We start from the raw sequence: 14111 nt of genomic DNA on the forward strand, positions 1-14111 counted from the left end.
ATTTTGCCATGTAGCTACGGCCACAGTTGCTAGGTATATGGTCTTGTTACTGATCTCATGAGTTAGTATCTCTTGAAATCACTGAGGAGATAAAGCAAAAAATGTATTGATTCATATATTTTAAGATATTTTAAGGAGACTATTATGACCACATAATGTTAATTTCTGCATATCATATAATTTTATCCAGTAATTCCTGCATCAAACACAAAATGTTTCAGGTGAAACCCATATTTCAGAATAAAAAGTAATTTAAAAATTTTTTAAAACTCAAATGATGAAGAAATCATCTCAGCAATGTGTTTTAATAGATAATTACCTAACTCTTGAAAATCCACAGCTTGAAACTTGAACTTGTGTAGTTTCAACCTCTTGACACTGTTTTATTATGCTTTCATGTGCGAAATTAAGGAGATTTCCACTATCAGAAATCATCATTTGTAGTGATTTAGGCCATGAACAAGTCACAGCACTTTCTCTTTATATTCTCTGAATAGATGGAGATGCTTTAGTGAGTTGTGGCTGTAGGATTTTTTGATGATGATTCAAAATGTAGCTTATCACAATAGAAAACTGCAGGAATACGGCATGGGATGTCAAACACAAGGTCAGAAAGATGATTTTCAGTGTGGAGTCTTTTCCTCTTTTCCCACTTTATAATGCATATAACCCACTTCATATAACCACCATAATAAGCATATTAACAGGGTGCTGACTTTTTTTAACTGAAGTAGGTCAGATCAGTGTAAGGACCTGTTTTACATTTAGGAATAATAACAGAACCATCAAGGCATGTTTGAATAACTGAATAATCTTATTCCTTTGGTTCCTAAGTTGCTTTTTATAATCTTCCCTTCAGATCTGACCTAATGGATGTTTATGTCAAGGAGAGTCTCTCAGTGACATCTGGATCTTTGAAACAAACCTTGTTATGTCACGCTAAATTAAGTTTTCCTGTTTCTCAGACCCATGCATTGACTTTATTTGTTTTGTGAATGCTATCTCATCTGTAAAGACCCGGAAAATAATAAAAGTCTAATCAATCAAGTGGAATAAAACAAAGTGGTCATCATGTATATAGGAAATTAATTCTGGTGTTCTACAAAGAGTAGAATACAGAAGAAAGGAAAGAAATACTGAAGTATGCAGACAAGATAATCCAAGTAGAATATTAATTTTTATTGAAATGATGGTATAGAAGAATGTGTTTTAGCAAAGCCACATTCCTGTTGCAAAATATTAGTCTTACACGGAGATACATAAATGTATATAGATTTTATCAAATGCATGAAAGGGCAGGTCAAAATAAACTGTGGAATTCAGAAAAGTATGAAACTATCGTGACATTCCCAAGGACCAAATGCAGAGCCACTGTGAGAAGGCACAACTCCATTTAGTTCCATATGTGCAGTACAATACGCCATTGCTGGAAGAAAGAACCTTGTCTATAATCTTTGGTTGGACTCGTGGCAAATGTTAACATTTTAACACTGCTGACTCAAGGGTTCCAGACAAAGGCAGTATTTTATGTCTCTTCAGTGTTCATATTAAGTGAAGTACAAGTGGGCTGGGTTTGTGCTACCTCATTTTCTATACAACAATTCTGAAATTTCTGAGACAACACAAGATTTGCTTTACTTACGGATTTCCCAATAGTCACCGTGACTGGCTGAATAAAGAAGCCTGGATTATTCTTACAATTAGGCTCTGACTCTGAGGCAAATAATCTTTGTTGTTAAAGTGCATTAAATATGACCTGCAGCTCTTTGAACTGGTGCTCTAATCCACTCAGGTCTTCTGAGCTAAACAAGGTGGGTGGATCAATAGTGAGATGGTTTCGCTCCAAGGGAAGAACAGCATGTGCAAGTCAGAAGGTACAACGTTGCCTTTTGTATCATTACTCAATAGGTTTCCCTGCACGCTGCACTGCAGTGATTGTCTTAATTTAAGAGCTCCATGTATTCCGGACCTCTGAGGCTACACCACTACCATGTTACTGATGGGGTGCCACTTCTCTTTATATCCCATGAGCCTTTCCTTGTGCTCATCCCCATCTACAAGGGCTTGATATTAGTGAAATAAAAGAAAGATGCCCTATACTTTTCCTTGACTCATTTGTGTAGCCTGTTCTTGGGTTGCGCATCCTTTGTACTCCCTTGCAGCTGATGGGAAGTCACCAGGCTATAGCACCTGCATAAATCCCAGGTGGAGAGGACAGCAAGCTGGGTCCCTGGATCTCAATGTGCAGAGGCAAGCCTAAAAGCAGCGTGCTAGTTGAGCTGATTTTTTGAGTGTATAAGATGGATATAGATATGGCACTTTTTGGGGGAAAGAAACCCCAAAACCCAACCCAAAAACCAATTTGTTCTGTTATCCTGTCTCAGTTCTATTTCACATCATTATATGGTACCTACCTTCATCCTACCACCTATGAAATGGATTTGGTGCCCCTTAATTTCTAGTCTAAATTTACTCTTGTCTATTGACACAAACTGATGAACAGCTGCTGCTTTCACTGGTGTGTGAATGAAACCATCTATTTCCCTGTCTCCCCCAGCAATGAATTTTGAAACTTACAAAGGCAGTAGCATCTGCGAACACTTTGAAAGCCTTGCACAAGAGGCATGACAACTATGCAAAGAACTACTGTCAATATTAGTGAACCACTTCAGCCACAAAGGGAAAGCATGTTTCTGTTTTAGAACAACAAACAAACCACATCAGTATTTACCGAGAACTTTAAAGATAACAGCAGCTACATAAATAATAAGAATTATTAAGGTTTCTTTGCGAAAAGGTTAATTGCATGGTGAGAAAAGGTATTGCAACTTTCAAGCCCATCTACAGTCAGAATAAGCACCTTTTGGTTACAGGGAACCCAAAACTAAAACCAGCCCTCTCTCCAAAGGCTCTGAGATGGAACAGATACTTCCAATTGAAGGTTTCCATGCCTAAAAATCTTGTGTTGGCTGAATAGTGTCTTTGCTGAAGTTAGATCCAACTTCTGCCTGAACGGGGTGGAGAAAGACTTCACTGCCAGTTTTTTACCATGGAGCCCCCCACACAGAGCTTGTGTGCTGTATCAGCCAGCACTAATGAGAGCGAGGAGGGAGTTATAAGCCTCTCCCTTCAACCTGTGCTAGCCCCACATTTCAGATTTTGTTTAGGAATAAGAAAAGCCTGTTATAGCCCAATATCACTCAAAAAAAGAGGACCTGGTAACTGCATCCTCTCAGAAGATCAGCAGATGCTCCGTATGGGACGCAGCATCCTAAGGTGTTTTTCACTTGTTGCATGAGAGCCCTGGCTACCGTGGCCAGTCACAGAGGCAGCTGGGCACACAACCTGGAATGTCCAACTCTGAGTGGTGGGGAGCAGACACACATCTTCCCATGGACAGGCAGAGTTCAAAAAGCAGCTCTTTGCTGAGCGGCTGCCCGCTTTGGGGTGAGACCACTCTCACAAAGAAAATACATGTCAGAAAGGAAAGGCCACCTGCAGATACTGGACACCCCTATGCTGTTGTCTCAGCTTGCTTACTTCAGCTGTCACAGAGCCACTGTTGGCTTGCCCTGTCCTCTCTCCTATGCTCTGCTGTCAGGAAAAAACAGGAGATTCTTACCAACAGTGGATGCTTCCACATTTTTTAGGAAGAGTGCTTGATCATCACAGACTGTCTGATATTAAGAGTATTTATTGTTCAACCAATATGACTACTGAAGACTTTCCAGTGATTATCCTTTTCCTTTACAACTGTGAAAGGGCTTTCATCTTAAGAATGTGGTTGTCACAGCTGTCGATCAGAAGAAACTTTAGGGAGAAAGATCAATATTGAAGCCAGGCTGCCTAGAGTCCCTCTAGCGTTCTCCAAAACAGTATGTTCATCTTAGACCCACTGAGGGCTCCAAATAAACCTGTCCTCTCCAGCGTTGCTTGTTAAAGAAATTAAAGTCCAGACCCATGTAATGCTGTGTAACTTAAGTTCCAAATAAGGCTCTTGAGATTTCTGCATGCTCGGTATTTTTTAGTCCTTTGTGGAACTTAACCACGGATACAACTATCCTCTAAGCATCTTGCATAATTCTTTGGTTCTGTACCAGTTCGTCTGCAAGTTTCTGTTAGGCACAACATTATTTTAATTTAAAAATACAGCAGCATGGATTACCTAAACAAATATATTTTTCTGGTGTCTTCTTACATCGTTGGAAAACTTAAAGCTTTTCTTTGTAATGCTGAATAGAAACTGAATAGCAATTCCAGCTTGCAAGCAAAGGTACGCCCACTCCTGTTCTCTTCACCAGAACCCTGACTTCTTACTTACCTTACCCACAAAAAAAAAAACCTTTATGATTTGGTAATATATATGGCTAATTTGCACTAAGTAAACTACATTCATTTACGCTAGCTCACTAAAAGATTTTTTTTAACTCACTGAAGCAAACAGTTCAGCTGAATCCTAGGTTGACATTTTTAAATCAGGGAATGTTTTGTTTCCTTACAATCTTCTCTGTCTTCAACTTTTAAAGCTATTTTTCAGTTATTTGCCAAGGTTTGAAGGCAGGTGAAGTGCTTGGATTTATGTACTGAATTAACTTTATACCTCAACTCACTGTAAAATAACCTCTAATGTTCTTGTGGATAATGGGACGTAGTATATACTGTTTACAATATATACTGTTTGCAAAAATGACTGGGTTTAAATGGAGTGTTTTACAGCAATGTGGTTTAAAACTCTTCACAAACCGTCTACAATTTGCACTGCCTTCCCCACACAGGCACTAGTAGTATGTCTAAGTGTCTCAACCACAACAAAGGCCAAAATTGCTGTTGAGAGTTCGTTTTCCATGCCTGCATTAATTAGTGGGCCTGTTCAAGTGTGGCTACACATAACCCTCTCACCAGCTGCTGAAACACCTGTACACTGCACACTTCTCCCTTAACTCCTGTCACAGACTTGGGGAACAAGTGCATTGCATAGTAACTGTGGATACTAAACCAGAGTGTCACATATATGAATGTGCAGAACATATGTATACCACTTGTATAGCATCTGTGCTGTTGTGCCCAACAGCTAAATTTCTGATGTACTTGGCTCCAGTGAATTATATGCCCTGATTGGTTTGCTCTGTCACTGGTCCTCCCCTACGCAGCAAAATGCATGTCCGTAGGCTGTAGAGTTGGGGATGGATCCACACAGCACTGTGTACGCATTTGCAAAATGCTATCAACTGCTCCACTGTGTTTCTGTTGCTGGACAGATTGACAGATCATGATGCTGCAACTGAGGAGTACATCTCCTTGCTTATTGTTCAGTCGGTAGCTTTTGGCATAATTTGTAATGCTCTGGATCATTTCTGTGGAGCTTCATGTAGTAGCCAAAATGTTACCATAGCCCTGGGCTGGCAGGAGGACTTTCCCTGTTGGGATGTCGCAGGTGGGATCTTATCTCTAGCCCCATGCAGCGCTTGGAGGTAGAGAGGAATGGTCTGAGCTAGCACTGCCAGCAAAGGGAGGGCAGGAGCACCATGGGACTACTCCAGAACCAACTGTATCCAAACAGCTGTGAGGTGTGGGTGTCATTTTGGCACAAAGGCAGAGTGCTCCCAACCCACACGTGTGCCCGTGTCAGCATGGGGACACCTGTCTGAAGTGGCAGGAGCGCTTGCACGCACAGGGATACATACGCTGCAGGCATGGAGGAGCAAATGTCTGTGCTGGGACCGGTGGGATCTTGGGGTACAGGCAGGGCTGCAGTGCAAACACAGCTTCTGGGCCAAATGCTGCTCTCGTTGCAGTCCTGCGTTCAGAGATGCCAGGCTGAGGCCCTAGCCCATGGCCACCCCGTAGCAAGGCTCTTGTGTTCAGGGAGCATGTACTGGAGAGGCGAATCAGTTCTGCAGACTGTTCCAACAAGCCCTTCTCGGGCAACCTATGTTTACTGTCATGCTACTGTGGTCAGGATGCATCTCTGTCAAACTGCATTTGCTACAGGGCTGGATTAGCTTTTCCTTTGCTTTTCCTTCATGCGTAGGAGTCGGAGGATGCGTTCATTTTTTGTTAGTTCTGCTGGCAGTTCATTTGCCTGGAACAAAAAAAACCTTGAGGTTAGCAGAAATGAACAAGTATTTCCAAGACATGGTTTAAAAGCATTAAACTCTAAAGACGATGGTACTGGGCATTATAATAACATGCTTATTCCAGTGTTGTCTCCACCACTGTTGGAGATATCTTAACAAATCACCTTTCAGTGTGCAAGTCTCACTTAAGTCTTCAGAATAATCCCAGTGTGGGATTTGAGTGGTCTGCTTATTTTGTGCTGACTGTGCAGGCTAAATGGTATCCCTTGGGCTCCCTATGCTTCTGCCACAGAGTAATAGAGAGCAGAGATGCTGATTTTTTTTGTTAGATTAGGCAGATCTTTAAGTTCCAAAGTCCATAAAAATCCACGGAAAGACTTTAATTTCTATGAAATAGTCAGTACTATACTGTAAGATTGGTAATGGAACATTAGACTTTGGTCTTCTGTATTTATTGAATACAATTTTGGTAATGAAAAGTATTTATAATGGGTATACTTCTGAAAATCAGTAATTCTGTATTTATTGAATACAATTTTGGTAACATAAAGTATTTATAATGAAGCCACTTCCGAAGATCAGTAGTTCTGTCCTGCAAACATACTGTGTTGTGCCAAATTTTATGTTATTAAGAAAAACCAAAAAAAATCAGTAGGAGAGGTTACAGCCACAGACTTTCTTAAACTGCACACCCTCCTGCTGCAAATCACCATCAGTAGAAGAAAAATCTTGCACACTGTTCGGATAATAGTATCAAAATAAAACGCCCATTAATACGAGGCGTATGAGAGGCGTTAACTCTGCTGCCATCAAGTGGAATGAATCAGAAATAACAGGCACAGTTTTTGTATTAAATGACCAAAACAATTAGAAGATATGTGCTGGATTACTTGTATTACAAACTTTCATTCATCCAGTCATAAACCAGACATAAATACCAGACCACCCATTCACAGCTTAACAAACCCATCTAGATATCAAATACTAGCAGCAAATAGTTCATAAACGCAAGACATTGAGAGAAAGACATTTTCATGGAAATTATCAAACTTGTCATGTTAAAACACTTTACAGAAGAAAACCAAGACAAGTTTTCTGCCGAAAAAGTTGCTGTTATAAAAAGCATATGAAACTATATCAATAAACTAACAGATTTAGAGTAAAATATGGGAAAGATGCATGTAATTTGGGATTATTTCTTGTATTAGGTATGTGCTGAATTCTAACCAACTTTTCTTATGAAAGGCACCCAGATACACATTTCTCTTGCTGCAGAAATATCCCCCTTACACATCTGTATGGAGATATGAATATAATTTATGATTTATCAAAACAGTAAGGGATTACTCTTTCCCTAAAATGCAACCTAGCTAGCCCATGACTAGTTATAGTTAACAAATTAATCTGTGGTGCTCAAGTGAGTGAGTGCACCGTTTGGTTATTCTCAGATTGATGTAACTTCACAAGAACCGGCATCACCAGCGGCACTGCCTAGCACCCTTATAGATGCTTGTGTACAGAAATGAATGGACCAAATGGTGATGCTTCAGGAGAGGACCAAGGGGCAACCATGGACCAGCACAGAAACGCGGGCTGCCACCACCTCTGTGGCACACACAGCTCCACTGCTCGGTCCTCCCCACCAGCTCCTCACTCAGGATGGCGCCGGGAAGTACCTTGTTCCTCAGGCATGGGTCCGCTCCTGCTTCGAGGAGCAGCGCCACTGTCCTCACGTTGCCACTCAGGACGGCCGCGTGGAGAGCAGAGGTCCCATTCTAGAAAATACGAGTGGAGATGTTTGTACCATGCATGGGAAGAAATCAAAAGGCAGTGAAACACAGACATTTGCAAAGAACAAACCTACAAACAAGAAACAAATAACATGAAAGAGATTAGGTCATCAGTGATATAGGGTCTGATTTAGACAGGGTTCTGGCAGGCTAGTGGGCTACAAAGGAGGTGATTTTAAATGCTTTAATGAAAATGAGAGTCAAATTCACTTTACCACAGCAATATTTCCTTTTAAAAATTACCCTTGTCAATTGATTAGAGGTGAAATGAACACAGCACTTGCTTCTGCCTGGCAAAATCAGCCATTAGTAAGTGAAACAGAAGCACAAGCTGTAATGGAAACCATCTGTGCATTTTATCTTCTTTCTCTGATGATTAATGGTCTCAATGTCAGACAGCTGAGTGGTGATATTTATGGCTGGCCTTTTGTTTGTGGCTGCAAACTGACAGTTCAAATATGTGTGGAAGCTATTTCATCCTTGTAATTAATAACTAAGTTAATGCCACCTGGATTTTCAAGTACATCAAAATTACCAATTAGTTGCATGCACAGAGGCTATCAAAGTATGTGATATATAGGCACACAAAATTAGATCAGCTATTAAAAAGCAGCTTCCAAATATCTGTTATTTTTCAAGTCACTTTTTGAATGCAGAAGAAAACAAAATCAAGGAGAGAATCTGCTCTCAACAGATCTCTTAGGATACTATTTTTCTGACTAAATGCAATAGAGGTCAGAGTATAATGCTAAAAACTGCATTATTGAGAGCGATCCATTCACAGTAGAAATAAAATCTGATGAAAAGCTGGAGAATTCCTTCTACAACACAATGTGCTTCCTCATTACAAAAATCAAATTCACAATTTAATTTGAAAAGATTCATTTGTGTATGGCATTAAAGGCTAAATAACATAATTTAACTTTTCTCTTGACTTGTTGGGCTCAGGCTCCTTATCATCTTCCACTGGCACAGTCATAAACGTCAGGTCTGTCATCAGACCCTTTGCCTTCTCTGCCTAAAATTTGAGTTTGACTACTAACCTTCAGCAGGCCAAGCGTGGGAGAGAATTTCAGCAACTCTTCTATCACATTGTTGTACCCTTTAATGGCAGCCTTCAGTAAAGCAGTTGTACCGTCCTTTAAAAGAGAGAGGAAGGTGGGTTCACTTATTACCTATGCTTTACCTGCATTCCCCTTGGCTGGAGAGAAACACCAGCTCTCCCCCACACCTCTGAGAGAAGGGTCTCCTCCGCTCATCGTCTTTGAGGAGGCACTTCCACAACACATGCTGCTGGTTTTGGGGCATCTGGCAGGTGAAAACTTCAAGGTAAAATGAACCAGTGGCACCATATGTCATCTTTGTCTCCTATTTATATGGATATTTCCATTCCCTTATTCCAGAAGGTCCCTCCAGGAAGCTGTCCCAGACACAATAGTAAAAAGGGAGCCCATGGTGGGTCTTTGCAATCTGGCAAACAGGATGGACTCTGGGGACACCAGGCCTCCTTTTAGGCAGATTTGCAGCCTCAAAAAAACCCTAGGTGTAAAGCTGCAGACAGAGCACAGGAAGAAGTGCTACTCACGTCCCGCGCGGCATCTCGCTCAGCTCCCCGGAGCAGCATTACTCGCACCACTTCACTGTGACCCATCTGCGACGCAATCCACAAGGGAGCCGTCCCATCCTGCAGACAAAATAAGACTGCTAATGCTTTCGCTTTGAGATCCCATGCTCCCTGGTATTTTACTACCCAAGTCTGCCTATTGGAATGGATATACTTCAATGCTTCAGTTAAATCCTGCATCACAGGATTTATGTTTATATATGCAGAGTTGCTTCCAAAAGCACATGGGAGCTCAGTGTATCAAGTCAGAGTCACTCCAGTTGAGGAGTAGAGCCATGCTTAGCTGCTTTCCTTTGCATAGTTGGCCTGAAATGTGCATTGCTGTGTGAACAGTTAAAGCCCTCTTTGGCTTACCAGCTGTGCCTAAAATACACAGGGATGTTTGAAATGTAGACCAAAGGTATCTTGTGTACTTTGAACTCTATGTGGCTAGACGTAACAGAAGATACAGGCAAATCTCAGCGTGCATGGGCAGATTCTGCAGCTGGGTCTCTGTACATATGGAGTGGAAGTTGTTTGTAGACGCTAAGGAGCAATGCAAGATGATCACTAATTTTCAGTAGTAACATTATCCACCCTCAGGGTATCTGGTAAAAATGTCCTGCCTTACAGTGATGGTGAGTATTTCACAAATTTTATCTTCACGAATGCCACTAGAAAACAAGGCAATTATCAAGAAATCCATCATGAAAAAATTGTCCTTATGCAACCATTATTTGAGCAGAAAAACTCAGAAAATAAAATTTACATTCAGAATAAGCTAAACATTGCAATGGATTTCTATCCCAAAGGCAAAGGTGAGTTGAAGCACCATAAGTATTTCTCACCGCAATTAGAATTTAGCTTTGTGTCTTTTCCTGCTTTTGCTTCTAAATGGCCTGATTCTCCAGACTACAGGAGGACTCCAGCAGTTATGTGGTGCCAAACGGATTCTTGTGGGCCTTTAACAAAAGGCTTTGCCTGTATGGACTTTAACATAAAATTGAGGCCTCATGTAGCAGGGTGCCTGCTTCTGTCTTCAGTGCTTGCCAGTCCCCCTCGCTATCCTCAGCAGCCTGAAGACTTGGCAGGAAAGAGGAAGACAAAATATACTGGGGCTTCCAAAAGAGCCTTAATGAGAAGTTTCAGGAGAAAAAACTTTTATTCTTTAAATAAGATATTTCCACGTTGATCAAAGAAGCAGCCTCTCCTCAGTGCCAGCTGAAGATTCATATGACTTGCTCATGCTATCCAAAAAAACACTGTTGAAACCAGTTGTCTGCTTTCTATGGGCTAGTGACTTAACCCTTTGGAAGAAACAGAAAGGTTATTTCTTCCTTTAATATAATAATCTGGGCTTCCCTTTTTCTGATCCTGAGAAAGAGCAAATGCACATCCTGAGATCATTAGTCTTCTCAAATGGTGAGGAACAGGATCTTTGCCCACTCTTGTATCACTAGTCTATAAATTAACTCATTAAAATTAGTGACTGACCTCATTCTAGTATATATCCTGTTAATACAATGAGGGTTCTTTGTGATTCAAAAGTTACAAAGGCTCTCTTGTATACAGCCTATGCAATGTTAGTATGATAGGAAAAACTGTCCCTCTCCAATTTATAGTGTTTTCCCTACCAGTAAACTGACACTTCCTATTTTTTTTAATCTCCCCCCACCAGAGGGCTCTAGAAAATAGCAATAGGGGCACTGAAAAAGCCTGTAAAACTTGGAAAATATCTGAGAGCAGGCCACAAAATTTTATCTGTATGAAGAACCAATGCTGTGCACATCTATACTTCTGTTTACACAAGAAATGCAAGCACAAGCACTGCATGGGGAACAAAACACCTTTATTTTACTCACGGTGAAGTTTGTAAGAGCAACTCTTATTTTCAGGTATAAATGAAAAGGAGCAGAAAGAAATACAAGTGTTAGGTAACATCACTGTTACCATTAGCTGTCCTTAATAGCATTGCTGTTAGACATCATCATCAGTATCTCAGTTATAGGCTAGAGGCAAAAACACATTGTGAGAAGAGTGACTGTCTTGGAGGACTTAACCTGAAGACAAGAAAGACGATGAAGTTGATGGTGGGTTCACACTGACTATTGTGAGCTTCTCTCTCTTAAGCAAACAGCATCTAACATGCAGGTTTATGCAAACGTGTATAACATTTATATGGAGTAGATGAAATTTCTGTCCATTGTCATGTTGGTGTATGGTGCCAAAGAGATATTACATTGTACTAAGAGCCCACATTAGAATTCTTGTGTAAACAGATATTAGGGCTTGGAGATGAGTCAGGAAGAAAGTGAGAACAGGGAAAGACACAGTTCAAAAACTACTTTCGTTTCCTTGTCCCTCTGCCCACACAGCAGACTGCAAGCCATTATCTTCCTAGAACAATGTTAAATACCTGATATGTTCTTAAGATGTGCTTATTTCCATATTGGATTACAAGGTAGTATATTTGGACTACCTCTCGCTATGTCCAGCAGCCAGTGGTTCCAAACATACTCTGTCTGAAATTTCTGATGCTTTTTCTCTTACCCATTAACTAATGACTTTGCTTTGCAGCTTTGAATCTTAATGTTTGCTTGTGGCTTACATGGGGCCAGGTTAGGGAAGGAGGTGAAATACCCCTCGAATTGCCAGTAAGGACTTCCAGGAACAGAGCGCCCCTACCCTCAGGCTACTCGGCATCATCTCCTCCACTGTTCTGCCCATCAGCCCACTCGCACCACTACACCAGATGAATTCTTGCTAATAACAAATTGCTTGCTTGCCTGAAGTCTACACTCTATAGGTTTACTGGCTTACATATATGTATAATTGCGTATCAAGTGTTAAGAAAAAACCATTAATTTTCAGAGTATTTTGAATCTGCTTAGCCAGTCAGAGTAAAGCCTGCTGGGACACAGGCTGCCAAAACAGTGTAAAATTCACTGGGAAATGATCTTCTCGCTTTTTTTTTGAGTTGGAGCAGCAAAGAAACATCTCCCACAGCTAGGCTTCAGACACTATCCCCGACTCTTGTCTAGACAAAAAGATGACAAAAGAATTCCTGCCTGGCTCCACAACGTCAGAAACAACAGAAGGCTGCTAAAATCCAAGAGAAATGACACTGCCAGGGAAGAAAGTCACCAGGAAGCTTCACTGTTCAGTCTTACGAAACCTGAGCTGAAGAGCCTGCACACAGACAGCCAACACCACTTGAGATGCTCTACAGTGTCAGGAGCACCCGTGTGGGACTGGGAGATGGGACACAAGACTGAAGGGGAACCAGTACCCACTGCAGCAGCAAGAGGAGATATACAAGGCAGATGCACACACTCAGACACATGATTTAAGTGCCCCCAAATTCACAAGGTAGAGAGGAAAACCTAGACACCATGAGGAAGGAGAAGCATAAACTCACACCTGGCACTCTGCAGCCCTGTATTCAATGTTATGTTGCTTAGAAAAGTTTCCTACAGCAGTGAGAGCAATGTAGTTTGTAACTGACAGTAAGAGTCATCTGGTATTGAAACTGCTCTATCTAGAGCTACATTCCTCATGACCAACATGCCACCTTTGAACAAAGTACAAATTTGTTTGTTAGTGAGAAAGAGACTGAAGTCCATCCAACCATTACTTTACTAATTAAACAGTAAAAATGTTCCATTTGTTAAGGAAATGTTTCAGATTACAGTGGGCCCAAATACAGATGCCATGGATTTATCCAGGCATAATCTTAGCAGGGATCGGAGGTACCCTGAAGCAAAGTAAGCCTGTCCTGCCAGAGATGAAACAGAGCCAGGAGGAACATTCAGACAGTCAAGTCTTTGCCTCAACTAAGATTTAAAAATGCCTCATAGAACATTGTGTTGTAGAGGTTGGATTAGAGAGCTAAAAAAATATTGTCAGAAAGAATTAGCTGGTGCATTATAATTATGGTTAGCAGAATGCAGTTTTTATGACAACGTGGTTCACCTAAATCTGAGGCTCCCCAACTTTATTTTGACTGACTCAGAAGGCATTAATGCATACCTTGGTCTATCTTTCTACGCTGATCTTTTAAAATCGTTAATTAACAGCTTTTAACATTTCTTAATCTCAACCTTGGGAGACAGTGTGGAGGCAGCCTAGGAGCCATTAGAGCATCAGTCCAGGGAGTAGCTGGCAGCACAGCTCTGGTGCTGGAGAGGTGGGGGAAGATGCAGTAGGAAAATTACTTTAGTTTGAGCACATAAAATAGTAATCCAGTGTCCTTACACTACAGGAGCAGTGAGGAGACTATGCAGACCTACAGATGCAGCAGAAGTCATATAGATCAATCTCTGCTGCCAGGCTATGATTTGTCAGGCTTTTGGTGTAGATGAAAGGAAATACTGAAAATACCTGGCAAAGCTTGTCACATGCCACGTTGTCCACTGTTATTAGAGTTTTCACATTCATTTGCTCTTGCCTGCTGATTTTTTACTTGCTGCAGTCGGTGATCACAGCCACCTGGCAGACATACATGACTAATTGCAAGGACAAGACCTTATCCCATCAATTTAAAATGTGAAGTGAAGACCCAGGACAGCTACCTTGCCTGCAGGGTTTCAGTAGACCACAGGGGAGGCTCTCTCAAACTAGGCAAATATTTCTGGGAAGCCC

At 41.2% G+C, this 14111-nt stretch overlaps 1 protein-coding gene across 1 annotated transcript in view; it reads right to left on the reverse strand.

Moving 5' to 3' along the window:
* Nucleotides 1-1169: 1169 nt before the first annotated feature.
* ANKRD29 (ankyrin repeat domain 29) overlaps nt 1170-14111 on the reverse strand; it is a 30505-nt gene continuing 17563 nt past the window's right edge. Inside the window, exons 7-10 of the mRNA XM_026841449.1 lie at nt 9453-9551; nt 8911-9006; nt 7754-7852; nt 1170-6082 (exon numbers count right to left, since the gene is read on the reverse strand). Of these exons, the coding sequence (XP_026697250.1) occupies nt 5999-6082; nt 7754-7852; nt 8911-9006; nt 9453-9551 (378 nt within the window). The 3' untranslated portion in view covers nt 1170-5998. The remainder of the gene's footprint in view (nt 6083-7753; nt 7853-8910; nt 9007-9452; nt 9552-14111) is intronic.

This window comes from Athene cunicularia, assembly GCF_003259725.1.
Source record: "Athene cunicularia isolate RWA chromosome 2 unlocalized genomic scaffold, athCun1 chr2_part1, whole genome shotgun sequence".
NCBI classification, from domain to species: domain Eukaryota; kingdom Metazoa; phylum Chordata; class Aves; order Strigiformes; family Strigidae; genus Athene; species Athene cunicularia.